The sequence below is a fragment of the Anthonomus grandis genome, chromosome 7 (assembly GCF_022605725.1).
Source record: "Anthonomus grandis grandis chromosome 7, icAntGran1.3, whole genome shotgun sequence".
NCBI lineage: Eukaryota > Metazoa > Arthropoda > Insecta > Coleoptera > Curculionidae > Anthonomus > Anthonomus grandis.
In genome coordinates, this window is record NC_065552.1 from 31099384 (window position 1) to 31127085 (window position 27702).

General features: G+C 32.4%; 1 protein-coding gene and 3 non-coding genes across 4 annotated transcripts in view; 1 reads left to right on the forward strand and 3 right to left on the reverse strand.

Annotated features, from left to right (window-relative positions):
* The window catches only part of LOC126739010 (protein kinase C, brain isozyme), a 103536-nt gene that overhangs the window by 37656 nt on the left and 38178 nt on the right, over positions 1 to 27702 (forward strand). Inside the window, exons 5-7 of the mRNA XM_050444534.1 lie at positions 21045 to 21173; positions 23768 to 23924; positions 27267 to 27495. Of these exons, the coding sequence (XP_050300491.1) occupies positions 21045 to 21173; positions 23768 to 23924; positions 27267 to 27495 (515 nt within the window). The remainder of the gene's footprint in view (positions 1 to 21044; positions 21174 to 23767; positions 23925 to 27266; positions 27496 to 27702) is intronic.
* Trnah-gug (transfer RNA histidin (anticodon GUG)) lies at positions 8032 to 8103 on the reverse strand. The gene has a single exon. It is a non-coding gene; the product is annotated as a tRNA-His (tRNA).
* Trnah-gug (transfer RNA histidin (anticodon GUG)) lies at positions 9390 to 9461 on the reverse strand. The gene has a single exon. It is a non-coding gene; the product is annotated as a tRNA-His (tRNA).
* Positions 10743 to 10814, reverse strand: Trnah-gug (transfer RNA histidin (anticodon GUG)). The gene has a single exon. It is a non-coding gene; the product is annotated as a tRNA-His (tRNA).

Genomic DNA, 27702 nt, shown 5'->3' on the forward strand with positions numbered 1-27702 from the left:
TTTTAAACGACATTGGTTAATGTTTCTCTATCTGTAAATATCTTGCATATGCAGATGATCCAAAAATTTTTACAAGAATTAAGAGGGTATCAGATTTTCGTGCCTTGCAATCTCAACTTGCAAATTTTGAAAGGTACTGTACTTTAAATAAATTATTTATTAATCCAGAAAAATGTCATTCTATACTTTTAGCAGAAAACCATCTTAGACACAAAACAAATGTGATGTCTATCTCAGGAGCACTATCTTGAAGTATGTAGAGTTTATTAAGGATTTAGGTGTGACGTTGGATTCCAGACTGCTCTTCGACGTTCATATACAAAATATTGTTCAGAAAGCTCTAAAAAATCTCGGTTTTATATCTTGAATTACAAAGGGTTTTAGTAATCAAACATCATTAATACAATGCATTCATTAAACCTACTATAGAATATGCAACAGTAGCTTTGAATCCGATGTGTCACAAATATATTGACCAAATTGAAAAGGTACAACGCAAGTTTGTAAATATAGTAAATTTCCGCTTTATTAGACAACGACATTTAAAGTTTTATGGTATGAAGCCCTTCGAGAGTCGTAGAAACAATTTTGATTTAATTTTGATTTATAAAATTATTAATAATTTAATAGACTGCCCTTTCTGTCTGGAAAATTTACATATCAACGTTAATCCCTATATTTTGCGTAATAGATCGACCTTTAGCATCTCAAGATATACTTTAAACTATTTGTCTAACTCTCCATTGTTCAGATGCGCCCGTAGTTTTAATAATTTGAATATTGATATATTTTTCGCCAGTTTGGCTTGAGCTATGTAAGCTATGGCTATTTAAGCGATACTCCACCTAATTTCGCAAGGAACGATAAATCTTGTCCTATTTTTCCTATTGTCATATGTATAGATGCTTGTTTATTGTTTGTAAAAGATATTATTAAATAAGGTAGTTAGGTTTATGTTACTTGGTATATTTGTTAAGTTTGGTGAAAATGTAATATTTGGCGAAGCGCTTACTTGTATTTAAATTCATAAGACATTTTGTACTTTCCTGTTATTGGATTGCTTAGTCTGTAGGAGAGCCTTGTACTTAAATAAATAAATAAATAAACAGATATGCAGAGAATATTCAATTTCCATATCTCTGTGATACTCCAAAAGCATAAGTTATTTAAAGTAAATAACAGTTTTTTGTAATTGTAAGTAAAGTATATATTTAATTTTCAAAATTTTTTGGGGGCGGGTAGTGTCTTCATTTTATCGAATATATATTTCATTTTTGCACTTAATATACCATTCAAAAATATTGGGGTGAGGGTGCTTAGGGATGACTCACCCCTTGACAAAATACGGTGGCTCAAGTTTTTCCTGTCTCTACGACTGTTATTTCATACCGCATTCTTTCAACTCCTATATTATTCAAGTTATATGTTCACACAAAAACTTTTTAAATTGTCACTCTCTATAGATAATTAGGTATACCAGGTATTTTATAATTTGGAAAAAATACCGCAGGCCTAAAAATTAAATATTACTGAAATATCAAGAGATATGCCTAGATTATATTCTAGCTTATGGTGGATTTTATTGTGACCTTAAATATCTCCTAAATATGACCAGAATATGCCAAGCGAGATATCAGATATTCCTGGCAGATATGAATATACCAATTAGATATCCTGGGGATATGCATGCAATGTGTTTCTGCTGTCGGCGTTGAATTGCAATTCAAGTATTGTAGTATAACAAACCCAGGTTCGTCCATAAAGAATGGATGAGATAAGTTTTTTTTTTTTAATAAATAAGAAAAAGATCGAACGAGAAAAAAAAAAGAAACCAATACCCTCCCTACGTTGTGTTTTGTAATAGAATCACTCTCTCTACTGTTATATTGGCGGTTTCAGATGATAATTATTTTAATTTAGAAGCTATATAGCTTACCTGCTTTATCGAATTAATCTTCAACATAATGAATTTGCTTGGACACTTTTTCTAACGGCTTTTGCACTATACTTAATTTCCGCTTTTTGCTTACCACTCATAAACTTGACTGCTTTAAATTTTGATCTTGTGATGTTGATGCGTTAGGAGACATGAAAGTTCCTTCAAATATCAAAAAATAGTATAAGATTGTAGAAGTATTTTATGGCACAGCAAGAAATGTAATAATATTTTAGATTTCGGTACAATTTACTGTAAAGGAATTATCCTCAATTCTGTTTGTACTCGAGATGCTTTTCCAGATAACTTGGTCGACTAAAAATGTCAAATAGTGAAAATACCATAAATGTAGCTTGTAAAAATCATCTGTCCGAGCGTCAGATCCTAGTATATCGACTTGAATAGCTTTTTAAATTCTTTTATAAATGTTGCGCATAAAAAATTTATTTTATTTTTTATGGTTTGTATTGTTGCTTTACATTTACTTCCTAATATTTGCTGCTATTTTGTACACGTTATGTTTTTTGTCCCTATACTTTTAACATTTTATGAACAATAAATATAGAAACTGTCGATCATATCGATAAAGTGAGTTATAAATTTTTTACTAAGAAATCTTTGATCCGTTTTTAACAATAACTTAAGGGTGAGTCGTTTTTAAATGTTAACATCAAAAGTCTTTTAGCTTATGAAACTCGTTTATATATATATATATTAATAGAATGTTTTTTGGGGTGGTTTAATTCATTTATTTTTATGTAACTCTAGCTTGCTTTGGCATTCTTAGCATAGAAACCTTAGAGAAGTTTTTTTAATATTCACCTAATAATTTTTAATTGTTTTATTAAATGTATCCGAATAAGTCGTAAAAATAAATTAAATACTTTTGTTTTAAGAATCATTTTACAATCACCCTTCCCACTTCACTACGCGCCATTCTATTGTATTTTTCCGTTGATCAAGCAATGTTGGGAGTCTTTTTTTGTAAGAACATTTAGGAGTTCCGTCGATTTTTGCTTCTTTTCTTCCAACATCTGAAATCGGATTTTTAAAAACAGCCTTGACGTTTGGAAGCGAAAAATTCACAAGATACTAGGTCAGGCCAGTACAGCGGTTCTTTCTTTCAGTACTGGTGACTAAATAACGCTTCACAGATAGCGCTTTATGGGTAGATGCATTATCCTCGTGCAGGTATTTGACTTAGATTTCTTAATTTTTAAGTGGAAAATGCACGAAACAATGCACAGCAATCATTATTTGTGATTTTTCAAAAGCCATTCATTGTGTGAATCATAATATTTAAATTTAAATAATACAGGAATACAAATTTAGAGCAATACAAATGCCTATGTATAAAGTGAGTCAATGTCTTTAGGCCAATAGAATGTGGAGTTCCCCAGCATTCGGTATTCGGTGCTATTTTGTTTTTGCTTTTATCAATGACATTGCTAGTCTGGACATTAGCGGTAAAATTTATCTGTTCGCAGACGACTAATTGCATATGGAGCAACCCAAACATTACTGCACTTCATAGGACCGTGTAGTGACTTAATATTCATCAAATCATGCTAATTACGTCTTGTTTAATTCAATTTAAGCTGTCGTTTTTTTTTTTCATTTAAAATATTAATTCTTCCGTTCTTGTCTATATCTAAATCTATTTCTTCACTCTGATCCAAATCTTCATCTCTGCAAGGCTAATTTATAACTAGCCTCTTGGGATTGCGTAGTATGATCTTTATCTGCTAAAATTACGCTCACAATTAAAAAATCCCTGCATTCTTTATTAAGAAAAAAAATGCACAATCATCTGCCATTTTAAATCAGGTCCTCAACATCCCTTCCCATATTTCTCAAGACTTTAATATTATACTTACGGCAGAGCCTCATATGAAATTTTATATGCAGTAAACGAATTTTTTATGCATATATAATTATGAACATCTCACATACTGGATTCTTATTAATTGTATTGTCTACAAATTTACAAAATGAATTGACAATCAAGCATTATGATTTACTTAAAGCATGTCTTGTCTTTCCACAACTCCGGCCGTTTCTTACAAACTCGCATCCGCAAACTTTACTTGTTGTCAAAACTTTCAGTTAATAAGTTTGGTTTTCGGTCTGTCCCTCTGGAATCCATCAAATTCTCAAACTGCCGTTGATATTGAAAAACCACAATTAACATGGCTTAATAAATTTTCAGTTCACAACATCTTTTTCTTTCGTTTTCGAGTTCTGAGTTGGCGCTTAGGTTTAACGTGGTATTAAAGCATCCACTTTTTATCGCAAGTAGAAATGTTTTCTATCAATTGATGCTGTTCATCTAATTTATTCTAAATCATCATTAGGTAAATTTTTTTTTAAATGTTACTGTAAAATGATGCTAATCAAATGTCTTATGTTACGTTAATGTAAGTGTTAAATAATATACCTATTTTCATCACAAATATTGAAGATTGCTCCTGACATAACATTTATGTGACTTACTTATAAATATTATTTTTCAACTTAACTTAAAATGTAGCTTTAACAATTTGGTCAATGAAACTTTGCAATTATTTGATATTGCAAAAGAGTATTATAATACAACAGTATATATTGTCTTCTAGTTTCTTTTTACACCATTTGTTCATCGAGGGTGGGCCAAACTAAGGATAGTATAGCCAAGAAGGTGACATTTAAAATATATTTATTTGCTGTTTTCTCAGTAGCGTTTTTTTCCCATTCGTTAGGTGTGATTTAAAACAATCGAAAATAGTCTACTAATTTATTTACTTACTTTACTACGAAAACACGTTCACTGACGACTACTTCAGCTATTTATTTTTACTGTATTTAGTTATAACTATTTAAATCTCGCGCCAATATTCCGAACTGATAACTAACCACTATCGGCAGTGCGGCTCCTTATATACTCGGCAGAACGCTGTTTTAGAAGATGCCCGCTAATCTTCTAGACCTCATGCGGTGTACCACTTGTATCATTTCAGAATGACAAAGAATCAGCTGGTTTCTCGATGTCTACAATATTGTTACAATACATACTACAAGAACGTTATCATTAGCAGTCATGAAATATCACACTTTATTCGCTCTACGCGCCCCTAAAGACTAGGTCTCCATAAAAAACAAGATTCGTATGTATGAAACTTACATTATCCCAATCATCTTCCTCTACTCGGACATTTCTATCCGCCATGTGAAAAGACTTCAAGCAATGAGAAGCCGAGCTTTATAATCTCAGACTTACTCTGCTACCTGCACACTATCCCTTTGACATTTAACTTCCTTTTTTCAAAACTATATTGACTCAGGTTAAAGTTATATCATACACGTTAAGTAAAGCCGAATCCAGATTGTCTAACAAAATATATTATATAACTTATACAACAAATTTGTTGTACAACTATGCTTTAAAAATTGTTATAAAATAGTAGAGGCATCCAGACTATGTAACAAATCAAATCTAAATAAAATGAGTGTACATACTGCGTGGCAGTTGCAGTATTTAAAATGTCCCCAAATATAAAAGACAACTCTGATAAAGGATTTAGCAATGGATGACATAGACCCACTGACAGGAGACATTAAATGTGATAGTAGTTAAAAAAAAGAAACGACATTCCGAGATGCAATACCAGTAAAAGAAAATTGATGGTTACGTTGAGATTTATAGTAAGTATACTCTATGCTCACGAAATAACTTAATTAAATGAGTTGTGAGTTCCTTTCACTATTACATCGCGTAAAAAAATTAAGAAAAATCAATGTGCGCAAATCGAGAGTTCTGGCAATACTAATTTCAAACTCCGCTGTTCTGTTTAATAACACAAGTGTGGACAAATCGTAGCGCGTTATAAAAAAAAGTTTTACAACTTTCTTTGATCTTTACCGACACCTAATGGATATGATAAATTATGCTATATAGCAGAAAAATTATGTTATATAATCTTTTTACTTCAATTTTTTTAGTTATACAGGGTGCCTCCGATTAAGTCGGCACTATTGGTATCTTTGTTAATATTTAAGATACAGGGTCGGTTAAATTAGCAAACTAGTAGGATTTTTTCTGTTGATTAAAATGGTGAAAACAGAAAAAAAATTGAACATCACGTTTTCGAGAAAATGTGAAAAATGTACTTTTGTTAAATGGAATCCCCTGTATATTTTTACATAAATCAAAAGATAATAATTTTCTTAATAAAAAAGTTTATTTACACTAATAGCCTAAACCTAAAAATAACAAAGTTATAGCGATATTAATAATTTTGTCAAATTTAGGCAAGTTGGCTTTGAAATAAATAACATCAAGTAAAACTACTAATTTACAATAAATGTTCTAATCATTTCTGAGCACACTTAAGCATACGTCTTGTAGCTTTTAAGATTGATCTTCTATCTATTGATCCAATTATTTGCCTAATATGTGTTTGAAGTTCATCAACGGTTCTGTATTTTTTTTATACATTTTTTATGTAACCCCAAAAATAAAAATCTAGAGGGGTTAGATCTGGTGACCTAGGTGGCCAACGAATCGGGCCACGTGTCGCAATCCATTTATCGTCAAACAGTCTATTAAGTAATATTCTTACATCATTTAGTTGATGGGGAGGTTCTCCATCCTGTTGAAAATAGATTTGTTGCCGTCCCTCCAAGTTAACATTATCCAAATAATCTTCCAGCGCTCCAGATAATATGAGATGAACATATCTCCTTCCAGTCAAAGTGCCATCATAAAACACAGGTCATATTACTTGGCTTCCTATTAAGCCGCACCAAACGTTTATACTAAATTGATTTTGAGGATTTCTGGGATCAGTAAGGAAAAGATTTTCTTGGGACCAATAGTGTACATTTTTACGGTTAAACATACCTTTGTTTGAAAAATTAGCTTCGTCGCACCAAATTATACGGTTTAAAGTATTATCATTAGCTTCATATGCATTCCGTAACCAGTTGCAAAAAGCAAGTCTTCTTTCGTTATCGCCAGGCAACAATGTTTGTACTGGTCGATACTTATATGGCACAAATTTGTGTTTCTTTAAGACCCGCCAAATTGTTACTAAGCTCACACCGTAAGCTCTTGCTAAATCTCTAGTTGAGTTTTCCATATGAGCTTCAAAATATGCCAAAATAGAAATTTCAACATCCTCGCTTACTATAAATTGGTTCCTTCTTCTAGTTCTTTTAAACACGTTTTCGTTACTTCTAAATTTTCTGTAGAGAATTAAAAAGTATCTACGGTTTGGCAAGTTACGAGTCTGGAATCTTTGGCGGTACTCTTCTAGCGCTCTGTCACTATTTTTTCGACATACAAGGTAACATTCTAACATATCACATTTTTCAATATGCGTAAAAGGCATTTTACTAATTTAGATTTTACAAAAATCACAAACTTTGCTAACATGTAACTGTCAGTATTTCTTTATTTAATAAAATCTCTACAGCTACTGTCATTTTATTATTAAAAGAATGATTTATTTGTTTTGCTCTCAAAAAGTTCAAGGCCAACTTGCCTAAATTTGACAAAATTATTAATATCGCTATAACTTTGTTATTTTTAGGTTTAGGCTATTAGTGTAAATAAACTGTTTTATTAAGAAAATTATTATCTTTTGATTTATGTAAAAACATACAGGGGATGCCATTTAACAAAAGTACATTTTTCACATTTTCTCGAAAACGCGATGTTCAATTTTTTTTCTGTTTTCACCATTTTAATCAACAGAAAAAATCTTAATTAAAAAAAAGACGTAAAGTTGTGTCATGCTTTCTTAGTAAGGCTATTATTTTCTTCTAAAACCGGAGGTACTAGAGCTGTTTAAACAAATCGGTTATTAGCTCTTATTCTTAATCCCTAATGTATTTTTTTTTGTTTACTGGTTCCTTGCCCTGAAGAACCCAATAAGTCGAACCAAGTTTCAATGAGTTTTACCTTCATATTGTCTACTTCCTTGCTTACGAAGTATCGCCACAAATATGAACTTTTACCATTTTTTCTCATTGTTTTAATTTTAAATGGCCACAATGTTTTATAAGCGTTACTCTATATAGTGAAAAATTAAAAATAAAAGAATTGTCTCTCTCATTGCCGTGACCAGGATTCGAACCTGGGTTACTACGGCCACAACGTAGGGTCCTAACCACTAGACGATCACGGCTATTGTAAGACATGCAGTACAATCTAATTTGGCAAAAAAACAAGATATTTCGATCTACTTTAACTATCAATAATACAAAAAATTAATTGACGTTTATTTACCGACCTGGGCGTGTAATTCGCGTAAGGCGTGTAGTGCATTCAAGGCGAATCGAATTTTTGATATTTTTACATAACAAGACAATAACCATTATTTCTTTCTTTTAAAAGAGACAACATTGGTGATAACTCAGAAATTTGGTAATTAGTTAAAAACTGTCGGGGATCAAAGAATGCGTCGACGTTGACCCTGAAACTCTTTTTCAAGGTTATTTTAGACTGTCCAGTAGTCTTTATATATTGTATTCGGCTTTACCTAAGATTTCTTTTAAATGGAAAAAGAGATGCTAAATATAAGAGGCATATAAGATTTTAAAATCCTAGCCAGGTTCAAAGTAAAGAAATATAACTAAGCCAGTTCCAAAGCAACGTGAAGTACCTATAGTATTAGCCTGAGGATTGTGGTACTTGTATAGGAAGAAGGAATGCTAGCTGGGGTTCCAGTTTTGGTGAATAAACATTTGGTACCAAGGGTGTCGGTCCAAGATGCTTTCAGTAGGAAAGGGCCAGATCTTTTGATACACGATAGAGAGAGCTATAAGAAGCTGCTTTCAGGATCCACGCTAGTAAGAGAAAGGATCGTTTCCCTGTTGGCATATGATAGAGATGGATCACACTTTATTCGCTCTACGCGCACCTTAAGTCCAGGTATCCGTAAAAAACAGGATCCGAATGTATGAAACTTACAATCTCCCATAATCATCTACCTCTACTCGGACATTTCTCTCCGGCATGTGAAGACTTTAAGCAATGAAAAATAGGGTTTTATAATCTTAGACTTTCTCTGATACCTGCACACTCCCCCTTTAATATTTAGCTTCCTTTTTTTTCAACTATATTGACTCGGGTTAAACTTATATCACACACCTTAGTAATGCTGTAACTTTCTTCGAAAAGCGGAGGTACTAGAGTTGTTTAAAAAAATTTCCTACTAGCTCTTGTTTATGATCCGTAATGTATTTTTTTCTTTTGTTTCCTGGTTGTCTTGCCCTGAAGAACCCAATAAGTAGGACCCCGTTTCAATGAGTGCCACCTTTATTTTGTCTACCTCCTGACGCATGGAGTATCTGGACAAACCTGAACTTTTTCCACTTTGTCTCATTGTTTTAATTTAAAATACGCATAAGATTTTATACTTATTCTACTAGGTAGTGATAAAATAAACATCAAAAAAATTGTCTCTCTCATTGCCGTGACCAGGATTCGAACCTGGGTTACTACGGCCACAACGTAGGGTCCTAACCACTAGACGATCACGGCTATTGTAAGACATGCAGCACAATCTAATTTGGTAAAAAAACAAGATATTTTGATCTAGTTTAACTTATCAATAGTACAAAAAATTAACTGACGTTTATTTACCGACTTGGGCGTGTAATTCGCGTAAAGCGTGTAGTGCGGTCAAGGCGAATCGAATTTTTGATATTTTTACATAACAAGACAATAACCATTATTTCTTTCTTTTAAAAGGGACAACATTGGTGATAACTCAGAATTTTGGGTTAATTAATTAAAAAATGTCGGGGATCAAAGAATGCGTCGACTTTGACACTGAAACGGTTTTTGAAGGTTATTTTAGACTGTCCAGTAGTCCTCATATATTGTATTTGGCTTTACCTAAGATTTTTTTAAAATGGAAAACGAGATGCTAAATGTAAGAGGCATATAAGATTTTAAAATTCTAGCCAGGTTCAAAGTAAAGAAATATCACTAAGCCAGTTCCAAAGCAACGTGAAGTATAGTATTAGCCTGAGGATTGTGGTACTTGTATAGGAAGAAGAAATGCTTGCTGGGGTTGCAGTTTTGGTGAATAAACATTTGGTACCAAGGGTGTCGGTCCAAGATGCTTTCAGTAGGAAAGGACCAGATCTTTTGATATATGATTGAGAGAGCTATAAGAAGCTGCTTTCAGGATCCACGCTAGTAAGAGGAAGGATCGTTTCCCTGTTGGCATATGATAGAGATGGTTCACACTTTATTCGCTCTACGCGCACCTAAAGACTAGGTATCCGTAAAAAACAGGATCCGATTGTATAAAACTTACAGTCTCCCAATCATCTACCTCTACTCGGACATTTCTCTCCGGCATGTGAAGACTTTAAGCAATGAAAAATAGGGTTTTATAATCTCAGACTTACTCTGATATCTGCACACTCCCCCTTTAATATTTAGCTTCCTTTTTTTTCAACTATATTGACTCAGGTTAAAATTATATCACACACCTTAGTAATGCTGTAACTTTCTTCGAAAAGCGGAGGTACTAGAGCTGCTTAAAAAAATTTCCTACTAGTTCTTGTTCATGATCCGTAATGTATTTTTTTCTTTTGTTTCCTGGTTGTCTTGCCCTGAAGAACCCAATAAGTAGGACCCCGTTTCAATGAGTGCCACCTTTATTTTGTCTACCTCCTGACTCATGGAGTATCTCGACAAACCTGAACTTTTTCCATTTTATCTCATTGTTTTAATTTAAAATGCCCATAAGATTTTATACTTGTTCTACTATGTAGTGATAAAAAACATCAAAAAAATTGTCTCTCTCATTGCCGTGACCAGGATTCGAACCTGGGTTACTACGGCCACAACGTAGGGTCCTAACCACTAGACGATCACGGCTATTGTAAGACATGCAGCACAATCTAATTTGGTAAAAAACAAGATATTTCGATCTAGTTTAACTATTGATAATATAAGAAATTAATTGATTTTTATTTACCAACCTGGGCAAGTAATTCGCGTAAGGCATGTAGTGCGGTCAAGACGAAACGAATTTTTGATATTTTTACATAACAAGATAATAAATATTATTTCTTCCTTTTAAAAGAGACAACATTGGTGATAACTCAGAATTTTGGGTTAATTAGTTAAAAACTGCCGGGGATCAAAGAATGTGTCGACTTTGACCCTGAAACTGTTTTTCAAGGTTATTTTAGGTCAACCAGTTTTATTCCCCCATTCCCTCGATGCTCCATACCGACTTTCCGATGTACTCTGCCATTACTAGCCTCTTCTTTTTTTATCGATGTTTGCCAACGCTCTGGCTTCCATCTTTGTCTGACAGGCAGTACCAACCACTATTCAGTGAACCTTTACCTAAGATTTCTTGTAAATAGAAAAAGAGAAGCTAAATGTTAGAGGCATATAAGATTTTAAAATTCTACCAGGTTCATAGTAAAGAAGTGACGCTAAGCCCGTTCCAAAGCAACGTGAAGCATAGTATTAGTCTGAGGATTAATTGCATTACTTTTACAGACTTGGTGAATAGGCATTTGGTACCAAGGGCGTCGGTCCAAGCTGCTTTCAGTAGGAAAGGGCCAGATCTTAGTAAATAGATCAGCTAGTAAAAGAAATAATCGTTTCCCTGTTGGCATATGATAGAGATGGATATAGTAACTAAGCTACTATTAAAATTAACGTCAGCAGGAGGACTATGAATAATAATTGCCACTTTCATTAATCTATGCCTGCAAGGACTAGTTTAGACCGTCATCTTTATTGCTATCAGCAAAAAAAGAGATGAATTAGAAAATTGATTTTTTATAGTAAAAAATGCATACTAAGTTAATTTTTAATATGCACAACATCCACATAAACGCATAAACTTTTTTTTACCGCATCTATTAGTCCCAACTCATCAGCCAGCAACCCTCTATTTTATATTATTCCTCTACGTATATGCAGATATATCGATATTAGCGTCACCCTCACATCCTCGCACCTCACCCACTCCCCTTCGAGAGCCTACTATACAACACGTTTGACATTTGATATTTAAAGGACAATAGAGTCGCAGAATGCTGTCAGGGACGCGCTTACAATTTGATGTATTATCTGGAAAACAAATAAGGATCAAATACGTCGCGTTAGAGCCACTGGCTGGTTGGTGTTTGCCAGGTTATAATGCCACTTTAAATTTAAGTGGAGACGTATGAATAAAACGACTTATTTCGCTTGAAAAAATTATTAAATCGGTTTATTTGCTAAATCTAACTTGAGACCGTTATTCTTTCTGGTATTTATAAATGATTTAATCACTATCAATAAGAAACTCCTATTTGCCGATGACCTCAAGATATTTTCCACTATCGTAAACATAAATGATTAATATTCCTTGCAGAGCGACTTGAATTGTATTGGTTTGTGGTGCACTAAAAACAAATTAAATCTTAATGTCTTAAAATGTGAAGTGCTTACTTTTTCACGAAAAAACAATCCAATTGAATTTAAATATAGTTTATGAACAAATCTAAATCGGTGTGAATCCATTTCGGATTTGGGTGTACTCTTTGACCCTAAATTAACCTTTGTGGATCAGATGGAGTCTGTCTCTGGTAGGGCACTGGGCTTTATAGTACGCAACTGTCGGGGTTTTAATAACATAGAAGCAATAAAAACATAATTTTTTAGCTTTATACGTTCTACATATTTGTAATTCCTATACCAGAAGCTTTGGAATATCTTATTGAACTTCTGGAAAGTAATGGTTTCGATAATATCCAAGAAATAATGTCACAAAATATTTTTCCGTTTAACAACTCATACTCTCAACTAGAAAGTACAGCCATGGCTGACCTCTCTCTCCCTTCTCAGCAGAGCTATTTAAGAACCGTTTTGAGTTAAATGCAAAAAATCCATTCCAATACTTTCCACGAGTTTGGTTAAGATATGTTGATGATGTGTTTGCCGTGTTCGACAAAAGCAAATGCAATATTGATAATTTTGTAGAACAACTCAATAACGGTTTTCCATCTATTAAATTTACCTTCGAACAAGAAACAAATAACCAACTTACATTCTTAGATACTCTTGTCATCAAAAATAATAAGTTAGAATTTGATATTTATAGGAAAGAAACAAATACTTTTAGATATATAGTGGCTCTAACCATTGTTTTCAACATAAAATGGCTAGCATGGTACATCGTTTGGTCTCATTTCATCTAAGTAATAGCAGATTTAATAAAGAAAAAGCAACAATTAAAATAATTGCTAGGGTCAATGGTTATGACGATAAGATTATTAATAAGCTGATTAGAAGACATAGGTTTAAAGTTAATCTTAATAACTCTACTCAGTTCAAAAAGATAAAAATATGTGAACTTTTGTTGCATTGCCATGCGATCCTCTCTTGACGAGAGGCTTTGATAGGGTTTTCAAAGACTTAGCTCTAAAAATGGTCTGTCATCAAAGTTCGGCCAAGTTACGAAATCTTTTAGGAAACCCAATAGATAAAATGAGCAAATGAAAAAATGAAAAAAACCCAATAGATAAATTGAGCAAATTCTGATTCTATGCCAGTGTAATGGGACTAAGTTCATTATTGGTGGTGTTTATATACCTCCACAATCACCTCGGGATACTTATATCTGGCATTGTCAAACCATGAAGTGTGTTACTACTCAATATGCCAACCTAAATGTATATCTGTTTGGAGATTACAACCTACCAAGGGCTGCATGTGGCAATGACGAGCATGGTCTCCTGGTTCAATGCCCAAGAGGCGACCCAGCTTTAGATGTTGCACAAAGATTTGGTTATTTAAAATTTTATCAATGTAACTTGATTCCTAATGATAGAAATGTATTTTTAGATCTGGTTTTTTCTAATGTTAAGGATTTAAATGTTCTTAAAGCTTCTGACCCTCTTTTTGAAGCTAATTTTCATCATATTGGATATGAGTGTCATTTGGATATTTCAACAGCAAATAACTCAATTTTTTCAAATCTAGCTTATGAAGAATTTTTTTATGATTTCCGAAACGGTTACTACAATGTGCTTAATATCTTTCTATCCTCAATTAATTGCAACGAGTGTTTATCTCATAGTGATCTTAACTTATCAATCAGCGTTTTTTATGGATATCTCTCTATGGGGATTGCATATTTTATTCCTTTAAAGAAATATAGAACTTCCTCATTTCCTAAGTGGTTCTCCCCTGAACTTAGAAAGTTAACTAGGAACAAAAGGAGTGCTCATTCATTATATATGAGAGATAATACAGACAAACTATATAAAATTTTCTCGCCTTAGGTCTGAATGCAAACGTATGTCTGATTTGTGCTTCCGACAATATATTGAAGGGATAGATTCCGGCTTACAGAATGACCCTAAATCATTTTGGAAATATATCAATGATAAGAGGTCCAATTATACCCTTCCCAATACCCTCTTTTATGGTGACAAGCAAGCGTCCAGTGGTTTGGATATTGCAAACATGTTTAAAGAATTTTTCCAAACTGTTTATTCTCCTGGTATTGATAATAATCAGCTGCAAAATGGTCCCGCTAATGGTTTAAATTTAAACATTACTAAGATCTTAACATATGATATATTTGAAGGTATTAGCTCACTCCCTAACAAGATTACTGCAGGCCCAGATGGGATTCCGAATTTTTTCTTGAGGAGATGTGTATGTACTCTTGCCATTCCTTTATCTTTGTTATTTAATGCTTCCTTACAAACATCCACATTTCCAATTGCCTGGAGGGAAAGTTTTATTGTGCCATTGTTTAAAGCTGGCCGTCGGGATGTCATAGATAATTATAGAAGTATTTGCATTCAATCTTCAATATCTAAACTTTTTGATAGCCTTATAGCTAATCAACCTTCTTGGTTATGCAAAGGCTTAATATCAGATTCACAGCATGGGTTTTGCAAGAATAAGTCTACTGCCACTAACTTGATCTGTTACCAATCTGATCTTATGAGTAAATTAGAGGATCATAAACAAATTGATTCTATATACACCGATTATAGTAAGGCGTTTGATCGTATTGATCATCAAATTCTTCTGTCAAAACTGATCTCCGTAGGGTGTCATGTTGATTTTGTGAGTTGGATTAAAAATTCTTTAACTGGCCGTATTCAAAGGGTCAGGGTAGGTGGACATCTTTCTGATCCTATCAGCGTAACATCAGGTCTCCCTCAGGGAGGGCATACTTCACCCTTATTATTTAATTTATTTATTAATAATATAGTTAACTGTTTCCTGTATAGTCAGTGTTTGATGTTTGCAGATGACTTGAAATTTTGGAGGGTGGTTGGTAGTATTGTGGATCAAGAATTACTACAAGCAGATATGGATCGCTTAAATAATTGGTGTGAAAAAAACAATCTTCATTTAAATGTTAAGAAATGTTGTGTTATTAGTTTCACTCGCAGGATCAACCGGTTTCAATCCAATTACTTCATTAATAATGACCCACTGAATTATGTTGCATCTATTAGGGATTTGGGAGTTATTTTTGATGAGAAACTCACATTTATTGATCATATTAATTCAATTTCTGTGAAAGCATCAAAATTGCTATGGTTTGTTATGAGAAACTGTTCATATTTCTCAGTCTCTTCAACAAGAAGGATTTATTGCTCCCTAGTAAGAACTATATTGGAGTACTGCTCTGTAGTTTGGTCTCCATACCACCAGATTCATATCGATGCTTTAGAAAGAGTTCAACATAAATTCCTGAGATATTGTGCTCATAGAACTTTAACTGTTATTGAGAACCATGACTATTCTTATATTGAAAGTCAATTATCTATTCCGACACTGTTGCAACGCCGTAATATTTCTGGTGCTAGTTTTATATATAAGATCGTTAATAGGCTTATTGATTGCCCTGATCTGTTGGGTCGCATACGATTTAATGTTCCTCATCACGGGTTGCGCTATAATGTAACCTTTAACATTCCATTCCACAGAACATCTTATGGAATTAATAATCCTATGGATAGGTATATGAATTTGTTAAACAATTCGAATATTGATTTGTTTAACATAAGTTCCTTAATGCATCTAAAGAGGTCACTTACTTCATAATTGTGCATAAAATTTTGTATTTACATTCTTGCATATAAATTATTAAGGTTGTTTCTAGTATATGTAGTACAGGTGTTTTTTACTTTGGTATTAATTTTTTAAGTAGGTTTAGATTATGATAGTTGTTTATGTAAATATTATTGCTTTGTAAAATTTACAGTTAATGAGGTTTTCCCGTAATATAAATAAATAAATAAATAGACCAATGAAAAGGGATTTATGAGATTAATTGCAACAATTGTTATAAAAAGTACATAGGGTAAACCAGAAGATCAATTAATGTCAGATTTGAATGTGAAATATGGAAGAGCTGGAAAGTCAAGTGTGGCTAAACATATTTTAAATACTGGTCACTGTAGGGATAGACAACTTAAAATTACTTAAACCAGTTAATAACAATAAAAAATTAGATGTTTAATTGTTAAAATTAGATAAAGGTCTAATCCCTTATAGTCAATTATATAGTTTAGTTAGTATTTAAGATTTCTTTGACCGTGCTTCATTGCTTTTTCCGCTCTATTAGTTACATCATTAGTATATAAGGAGATTTGTAAGTGGTTTTAGTTTAGTTTTGGTTAAGTGGTAAAACTGTCTCGTAATTTGAACATCACACCATAGGACTATGAGTAAAACATGTCAATGTGTGACCTAAAAACAATAATTAATTTTTTTTTTATTGTACGCCACAGAAAAAATTTAGGATAGTTCCAGTCTGACCGAGAAAGCGCTAGTTTTTGAAAAAATATCACTGTATTAGAAAACATGTGTTTCAAGCTTGAAGACATTGGTTAGGCAGCCATCGATAGTGAACGCTTTCAATGAAATTGTTAAAATGGACAAAATTGGTCATTGTTATGTGGTACAAAACTTTTATTTGAAAGGCTTTAGGTCAACCAATATAAAAGCTAAGCTGGATTCTACTCTGGGTCAGTGTGCTCCTTCATTTACAATCGTAAAATATTGGGTAGCAAAATGGAGCATCGCAGTGGTCCATAAAGCGATACTGGATGATCTTTGGCTGCAACTATAGTAGGCATTTCAAAAAATACAATATATCGCATATTATCTAAAAATTTGGAAATGAGAAGACTGCGTGCAAGATGAGTACCCCGTTTGCTCACCCTCGAGCAAAAACACCTGAGATGAAAGAACAATTAAAACAACGAACAATTCAAAAGGAAGAGTCGGCTCTAAAGAAGGTGAAGACCGTTTCATCTGCAGGCCAGGTCATGACGTCGGTTTTTTTAGATAATTTTTATGGACTATCTTGAAAAAAGTAAAACTATCAACGACAAGTATTATGTTAACTTATTGGGATATTTGAGCGAAGAAATCAAGCAAGAACGACCATATTTGGGTAAGAAGAAAATGTTGTTTTATCAAGACAATGCATCAACTCATAAATCAGTTATTGCAATGCCAAAATTAATGAACTAAAGTTTACATTGCTATTCTCTGGATTTAGCTCACTCAAATTATTCTATGTTTTCAAACTTAAAAAAATGGCTGACTTTCTAACGTTGAAGAAGTAATGTCAGCAGCTAATGACTATTTTAAGGAAGAAGATAGTTCTTATCATAAAAAGGGTAGCGAATTTATGGAACACCGCTGGGAAAACTCTATAGAGCTGAAAGGATATATGGATGCATTTTGGTATAAATACGTGTCAGCAATATGTAGAACATAGGTAAGCGGCAAAAAGTAAGCAAATAAAGAATGGAGCAACAGATAACGAAAAAAGTAATAACATCCGAATTTAATAAAAGGCTAAATCAACTTTTAAAAACTGGACTTAATTGCAAAAACCTATCTATGGCTTTTAACATATATGTTTGCTTAGAGCTATATCCATTGAATTGGAATTATTACATGAAGCCAAAGCGACAATAGCCAACTTCAAAGGAAAATTAAGACATTAGTTACTAAGCACAAAAACCACTAACCAAGGACTTTTCCTTGTCCAAGAGAAAATTTCTAAATGCCCCAGAGCTTAAACCCTTTTCCCCTTCATAAGTAGGTATTTGGGATAGATAAATATTTCTCTATGAGGGCGGCAAGCTCTTTAGTTAAAAATCGTTCGAAATTGTTTAAAAGTTCAGTGTTAAAAAAATGATTAAAATTGCCCTAGATTGAAAAGGTAAACTCTCTGGAAAGTGCATAAATTAAGTAAATGAACTGACGGTTTGCGTTAGTAAATATTAAGTAAGGGATTGGCTGATATTTATGCATTTCTATAAAAATGTTCGCATTTCCTTTTACCTCCACCCCTCATCCCCCAACAAAATGCAAGCTGCATATCAAACGATATTTCCTTTATGACCCATGAAGATAAAACAGAACAAATATGTATATGACACCTTGAGCGGATTTGAATGCGGGAGCTTTTACATGCAAATCGATCCATAACAACTACGCTAACAAAACTGACGAACAAATTTTTGAGAGGAGGGCAATTTAAATAATATTGCTATTTCTTATTTGTAAATATTTTTTTTGAAAACATTGCTCCAAGAAATGTATATAATATAAACTTTTAATAATCTCTAACTTTTTCGTCCACAATGAAATTAATATAAATTTTATATCGCTGATAATTTTGACAAATAATAAATTAAATTTTCATAGAAAGAAAGCTAACAAAGTGAGTAATAGAATGAGATTTTTCAAGATACTCCGTAAGGCAGCGGAAGAAGTAAAGGTGGTAGGTGCCAACACGTGTTTCTGCTTTTTGATTTTTTAAAGCAGATTAACCAGAAAAAAAGAAGGAAAAAGCACATACAGAGTTAACGAACTCTAGTCTCTCCGGTTTTAAAGGAAAAATACATATACTATGTTATGTAACCTTATAACCTGAATAAACATAGTTTCAAAGAGAGAAAGCTAGCACGGAAAGTTCAATGGTAAAATGATAATGTAACGATATTTTAAACACCGAGAAACCAGCTGATGCTCTCGATATTCTAGTATGACACAAGTGGTACACCGCACGACATCTCGCAGGTTAAGCGGGAATCTTCCGGAACAGCGTTCTGCCGAGTATATAACAAGCTGCATCGCCGATAGTAGTCAGTTGTCAATTAAGTGAAGAAACGTTTGGGATATTGACGCGAGATTTAAATAAATACAGTAACAATAAATAATTGTAGTATTTGTGAGTGTTCGTATTTTCGTAGTGAGGTGTTTAAATAAATTAATTAGACTATTTTCGATTGCTTTAATTCACACTTGACGAACAAGAAAAACGCTACAAAAGATTTATCAAAATACTCTTTAAATGTACCTTTACTTAAATTATCAAAATAATGGTTAATGATCCCATAATTGTCTTATGTCTAAAGATTTTTATCCAAAAGGTTAGCAACAGAGATAAATTTAAGACAATTTTGCTAATCCATATATATTTTTAAAACCCATAGACTGAAATAAAATTTTTAGACTAAACATAGAGTTGCCAAATAAATTTCAGCAGGTATAGACGAAGTGCCAATAACAATACTAAAATCAGTAGCCTAATTGATATGTACACCTCTAACCCTTATGGTTAATGAATAATATTTATAATTTATATATAAGCAGAAATGTTTCCTTTCAAACTTATATAATGACTAAATTAATTCAAAGAATCTAAAGTCTTTGAGAAGCAACTTGCAGCCGAGTAATGAATTTTATAAGTAGGCATAATATTTTAGTATACTATCAATATGGTTTTATAGCAAAGAAATCCGATTTCTTAAATGCAGCATAGATGACACAGGATGTTCTTCACATCTTCATCTTAGAGTCTCTATTTTTTCTTCTTTGTTTAAATGTCTTCCAGACCTTAGGGGGTTTCTCAGAATCTTGTACTTAAATAGTTTATGGCAAAATGAAATCAAACAAAACTTATCTCATTTAATTTTCTATAAAAAAATCTTTATATGCTATATTAGAAAAATGATTTTTACAATTTGGAATTGTTATATTAATATTTAAATTAATTTATTTATTATAAACTAAAATAAAAATGTATCTAGATCTGTATTTAGACTATTTTTATTACTTTTATATAATTAAAGTTAATCTTTTTAATAAGTATAAATTTGGGTAAGAAAGTATATAATTTTTTAAGGATCACATTCTTGTAGCACAATAGTTCTAATTATATTTGGTATTTTACATTTTTATTTTTTATGATTTTTTTTGGTAGGACGTATACTAAGTGCAAATTTTTTTTATACAGTGCTTTCATTTCAAAACGAACTACCCTTAATAACCTCTTTAAAAAAATCACGTCAATCTAGATATACATAGAAGAAGTTTAATTTTATTTTTGGCAAACTTCTGTCAATCACCTTCTCACCTCTAGCTAACCTCACTTTGATATGTTAAATGGAAACGTCCATCGTGTAATACATTATTGTAAGCAGCATTAAAACGGCTCTTCAACAGTGCCAAAAAAAATTAAATCGGTTGACGTACCAGCAGATAGTGACCAAAAATGTCCGTTTTTTTTTTTTTTTTTTTTTTTTTTTTTTTTAAGAAGGTATTAAGTGTTGTTTGTTTTGAAATAAATGCACTGTATAAATAACAGTATAGCCCAAGAGTTAAGAGACTTCATAGGATTATTTTAATGTTCCTTCTTAAAAACACTTTCATTTCCCCCTCGATTCATCTCTTTAAAGATTAGCGTCGTATTTTGAAACACTTTATATATTAATGTATCTTTTATAAACTTCTCCGGCTTCTGGATCATAAAACTCGTTGTAATAAAAACAAACTTAATAACCAATAGATTCTAAGTTGCCTGTAGAATCATCCTCAATTGTCTATAAAAGTGTCTTTTTGGCAATAAACGTAAACCTCGAACACGTCTGACCTACATTTTAGTCGCCCTATTACTTCGCCTCTAAGGGCCTTAATGAACATTTTTCGAAACGAACGGGCCCCTGAAAAAAACGACTGAGAGCCCTCGAATGACGAATAAAATGCCTCCGTAAAACGTTTAAAACTGTGCCTATTTTTATCGATTTTTTTTTTCGTTTTTTTCAGCATGTGATATGAACGTTCACAAAAGGTGCGAGGAAAGTGTGCCAAACTTGTGCGGCTGCGATCATACCGAACGACGAGGGAGGATTCAATTGAAAATTAGTTGTGTGGGCAATAAGTTAACTGTTGTAGGTAAGTGTTTAAATACAGTATGTACCACCCTAATTGAAAAAATTCGATTAAATGGAAAAACAACCAAAGACGTCTCTTGGTAACTTAAATACGGATTTTTTTCATTTATCAGTTAAAACCAACTTTCTTAGTCCTAATAGAACACTTTGTATTTTATGCAATTTTTCGATTCCTCGCTATTATTATAGATAGGAAATATTATGTATTTTTAGATTTAATGCAAAACTGTATATAATTATTTTAAGGTTTAATTTTGTAGAAATTTGTTCCGACATTCCCCTATGATGAAAAGTATAATTGTGTTAGATCAGGGAGTTATACTGGCCATACCTTCGATACCGTTCTTCCTATTAACGGGAATTTTATTTGAAAATATTTGCTGGAGTTTATATACTTACCTAAACCATATCATATTTGCTGGAGCTTATAAGATAAAATAAAAAAGTAATAATTATTAACAAAGTAAGTGTGAACCAGCAATCTGTTTTTATATCATACCTACATATCTCAAGTTATCAAAGCATCTTTTTCGCCCTCTAAAAAATACGGAATTAATAGCAAGCTATACAGGTTGAAGAATCAACCATTACGCGTGATTGCTTCCATTGATGTTTTACAGAGAGGTACTTACAAAAAAAAATTTGAAATGTGATTTTAAATTGTGAGACATGACTTGATTTGTCATAAATGCCACACTAGAGTGCAAGTACGTTCTATCGAAAGGGTATCATTATTATCATTCTATTTTCAGAATCTGCGATAATGATCTCGGGAAAATGACCATAGAAACTTTCAATTCAGTATCAATAAAAATTGAATGTTTGGGCTGGTATTTTGAAAAACCATATTATAGGGCAATTTTTTATTGATTGTACTTTAAACGCCCAAATATGCCTTAAGTTGCTGCAATACTAAGTTCTTTTTGCCATTCAAATCATCCTTGATTTAGAGATGAGATCGGTATTTTCAATATTCTCCTTATATACCAAAATATCAATACCTCATTACCAAATACTTTTCTTAGCCGTCTTATTAGTGGTACTGATGATATTAAATGACCTCCTAGCTGTTCGGATTTGTGCTCAAATGATGAATTGAGATGATGAAAAAGTTGTTAAATATGCAAATTTCACTCAGCATAATCAACATTTTGAAATGATAATTCTATGCGGGTTGTACACTCATGTTTATATATAAACCCTACATCAGAAAAATGTTTTAGAAATGCCTGAACTTCCACGTAATATTTTGAGAAATGCTATTGCAAATAATATCATCAAAGCCAGATACTTACTAACGTCGTATGGAAAAACAATGACTTAGCAAACGAGTAGCAGAGCGTACGACATGCATAAATACGCGTTGCTATATTTCGCTTTTAAGTTAGTAATGATCGATTTCCCAACCTGTATATCTAAAATGCCAAGTATCTTCAAATTGAATATTATAAAGCATGTTGCATTTAAAATGCGAAAGTCGGTATTGGCTTCTGTTACAGGACACATTTTATCTTAAAAGTTTATGTTAAAGAAGATACGCAAGAAAAAAAATAAATTAACATGTCCCAGTTATTTCGTATTATAACACTTCGAAACTTCATTATAATTTGGTGTACTATTATCCTATTGACTCTGAGTTGGATGAGATGGATTGTTGCAGATAACCGCATTCTTCAGTTTTCTGATCACTAGATATGTCATCTATTTGATCTACGTTCTCCTGGTGTGTTCTTTTGAAGTGGTTCAGAAAACAAATAAAATCGATATACTCAAATTTTTATTACTCCAAGATTCAAATCAAGCTCAATTTCTAACAGGACCTCATGCTTAGATCCTTACCTTGGACTAAGTATTCAAATTGAGCGATAAATATTCTATAATGATATATAGTGATTATAGTGATAACTTATTTTTTTAAATCATTTACCGTGATATAGACGGTATTAGCTTAGGTTAATTTTACAGTCACTGTTTTGAGCCCATACTCCTCTGAGACTCAATGGTCTATTTAGATTTCCTCCGGCAGATCCTATCTTAAGGAGGACCTTGAGAAGTTCGATGCATGATGCTATCAACACCTATATTTCGTAAAATTTTATTAATTCGCCGTGATGAATCCTATAAAAAAAGTATTTATTTATTGAATCAGATAGATCAGATATTCAAATATGCCATGTCTTGTAAATCTCGAAATGATTCGGACGAGTTTTCTTAAAATTCTTCCATTATTTTAAATTGTGCGATCTTTAAAGGCAGTTTGATTGATCACGCCACTTAGTATCTGATATATTGCGGTTATTTCCATTTATTATCTAGAAATTTACAAATTGAAACTTTCCACCTACTATCTGAAGTGGAATTAAAATAATTCCTGCAATGGCCCGTACCATTTAAATTCTCGAACCTAGTATTCTTGGTGTATTTTTGTTTTTTAGTATTTCAATCAATCTTATAATTTCCAATATTAAAAGATCACAAAAGAATGTCCAAAGAACTTATAAAAATTGAGCTTTAAAACTGGCAGTTTTAACCTTTAACCAAACACATACATTTTTCATTTTATATCTTAAATTGACGTTAAATGTGTGCTTTTAGTATGCCAGGGAAGAAACTTGATACCCATGGACCCAAACGGCTTGAGCGACCCATACGTAAAATTAAAACTAATCCCGGGTGATTCGGATAATGTCAAAAAGAAGACCAAGACCATTAAATCAAATTTGAATCCAGAGTGGAATGAAACCCTTACTTTGTAAGTAGCTTTTGTTTTTTATCAACACCTATGGTATAGCTATAGTTTCTATAGAAGCAATACTTTAATCGGATAGTTTCAACCTCAAAGTGACAAAGGTAGAAAGTTACTTTCTTTTATCTTGTATCTTTTAATAAACGTATGCACAGTCTTAGTATTTATCATTAAACATCTACGGCATAATTTTATATAGCTAAATCTTTATAATTTTCTCTATTAATATCATAAATGGGCATTTGCCATTATTAATATCTCCGAAACCTTAATATATTAACACACACACATACTCCTTAAAAGCTAAAACAAAGTCGTTTAAATTAGAAAAAACTTATAAAAGTTGGTTTTTTAAAATCCATAGTATCCGTACAAGTCATGGAAATTACAATCAGAATAATCCATCACAAGTAATAATAACATAATAATTTCTTTAAAAAATTCTGTTTTGTATGCCTTTTACATTCAAAATACTGATTGAGAAAATAAGTATTGACGATTTGACGATTTCTGATTTACTCGTTTGGTTTTAAATTAAGAAACACATCTGAAAAAATATTCTGCTTTAAATTAGCAGCCCTCAATTATAAATCAAAATATTAGCAAAGCTAGTATGATGAAATGAGAATACATAAGGCAACTAAACATCTGGAAGACCATAACTCATAAAGTAAAATTAGCGAATAAGTAAGTCTCAGCAAATACAAAACCTAATCCACTGGACAAAACTGACGTAATTAAATAGATACAATATGCTACAAAATTAATATTATATAGGCAAGAAAACCAAAATGAAAGGCATAGGCAAGGTCGAGTAAATAGAACTAGAGTGTTCTACTGAAATTTCAAAATATGCAATAGGGAGCTTAAAACTGTCCAAAACGTAATTTGTACATGAGGAGAACTGTGATACAGCATATGCCAAAGATTTAGATGAAAGAAGGACTAAACCCAGCAGAACTAAGAACCACAGAAGCAAACAACTTGTACAGGGTGTCCCAAATTCGAGGGTGACCATTGGGATCTCGGAAACCTTAAGAGTTACGGGGCCGGTTAAATAGAGGCAAAGTTGCGCAATTTGGAGCCTAATAAAATGACGTTTAAAAAATTTTAAAATTCGGAGTTATACGAAAAAAATCGAAAATTATCAAAATCGTTTTTACCTTCTACTGACTTTATTTAAAGAGACATCGGAAAACTAAAAACAGTTTTTTATTGTCACTTTTTAGCCAATTTATATATCCTTCTCTCTTGCACTCATGGAGTTCTTATGGGAAGTACTAGAAGGAGTAATCCGACATGCAAGTGCGATACCTCATTTTAAAAGCAATTAAAAATACTTTTTAAAATCTAATATGGCGCCCATAAGAAAATATAAATTGAAAAAATAAATTAATGATGATCGAAAAAAAAGGAAACGTCGGATTTTTTTAGTTTGTGCGCCACATTGTAGAGCATAAAAAGTGGCAATAAAAAACTTTTTACTTTTCTGATGTCTCTTTAAATGAAGTCGCTAGAAGGTAAAAACGATTTTGACTAATTTCGGTTTTTTTTTCGGATATCTCCGGAAGTATCCGGAATTTTAAAAGTTTTTAACGTCATTTTATTAAACTCCAAATTGCGCAACTTTGCCTCCATTTAACCGACCCCGTAACTCTTACGGTTTTCGAAATCCCAATGGCCACCCTCGAGTTTGGGACACCCTGTACACACCTGTGCTTAGGTAATACCTTAGGAGTACCTTATATGTTAGGGAGTTAGGGTAGGTACAATAAGTATTTTTAGGATGAAGTGTATTTGACATTGTGAATGAGTTGGAATGAGCTCAAATCACTAGCTTTATAAAATACAGAAATGTTAAGACAAGAAGCAGTAATCATTAAAAAAAAACATCTGCGCAAACAGTTTTGAATATTACTCCAAGTATATAGGCACTGCAGCTGGCTCAAACGAAGCGTAATCTAAAAATTCAATTCTCGACACATTCAAAAAATCTTCCTCCGAGGCCTATTGGTGCACACTTAAGACATATTTTCATAAGAAATTATCCATCACTCTAATCCAACTCACAGGTCCATTGCGGTTAAATATGCAGGAATTGAACGTTTATTTCCATAAATTGAGTTTATCTAGCAGTGTCTTTGAAGAAGTACGAGCCAATAATTTCACTAGCTCCTAGAGCACATAAAGGCTGTTTTTCTTACACAGATACTGTAGTTTTTGACTAACGATGTAAATCGCATAAAAAAAGTGCCTCGTCCCTAAATAAGATAATTGGGTAAAAATCCCGAGGCAGCAGAGTTTACACCAGCAGGTTTGCGGTCTTCTTACCACTATTTCTCTAGATCTTTCTTAAAAGATCTTCTATCGCATCAAGTATAACTTCTTCTACTTTAGGAGTTGTTACGGTATTCCGTCAACTGTATTTTTATTAAAGGTCCCAGTTTTATATAATTTTTTAAAATATATGCCCTGGTAAATTTTCCGATTACCACTAATCCATAAGTAAAATGCATCAGTACGAGTAAAATTATTTATGATGCTGACTGACATCTATGAATTTTACGGCTATGGAATACTGTCAGCGTGGTGTGTACAGATAAGAAGGTACTTGATTGGACTTTTGGTAATATTTCTGAAAATAATGGGTTAAAAAAGTAGACGTTATATTCCAAAATTTTGATAATAAAAGTCGTAGAAGTTTAATGCTTATTTATCTAGGAAACAAGAAATAAAGAGAATACAACAGGCCAACAAGTTGTGTATTTATTTACCTAGAAAAAATCTATTTGTTAACTAAATCTAACGATTTTAATTTCGTTGAAGCTAAATAGCGCCTGATATTTTAAATATCAGAAACGAAGTAACTCCGGAGATAACTATATTCATAGCAGCTTTTCTTTTTATAACGACCTAACGAAGGTGAAGCGCAGTTAAGAAATAACCTGTTTAATAGTATCTCTTGTGACAAAAACTAATGAATCTAAAATATATTTTTAAAAGTATCTATAAAATAAGATCTGCTTTCGATTAGTGTATAGGTGGTATATATTATCCTTGTACCTTATAGGGTAACATTTCGAGACTGGATTTTTTAAAGTATACATAGAAGTTGCACCGTTTAGTGAATAAATGACAATACTGTTTTCAATATTTTGTATAGTTATATCAAGTAAATTTGTCGCTTCTATGTCTAAAACCAGATTTCATTTCTATGTCCACATATTATCTTAATGAAATATTCTGTACAGAAAAAAGAAAAAAGTCTTATCTACCTGATGTGCTTTAAACTCGATCTCCATGTTGTCCAAACTAGTTAAGAAGAGAAACAAATAAAATTCATTTTAGTGATTTGAAGCCTGAAGACAAAGACCGTCGATTGCTCCTAGAGGTATGGGATTGGGACAGAACGTCTCGAAATGATTTTATGGGATCCCTATCATTTGGGATTTCGGAAATTTTAAAAGCCCCCGCTGACGGTTGGTTTAAATTACTTACTCAAGAGGAAGGAGAGTTTTATAATGTTCCGGTGCCGGAGGAGGGTATTGATATTGCACAAATTAAAACGCAAATGAGGGTAAGTCATATATGTGCCAAATTTAACCTGTTTAACTATATATAATCATGTATCAACTGATCAGCGAACTTCTTACATCAAAGTGTTCTTCTAGGTCTACAATAGATAAAATTCTTATTAGAAGAAATTATTGTTTGCTAAGATCAAATGTTTTTATTATTTATTGACAGATCTTTAGACCTCCGCACGTTTATCCTATTAACTTAA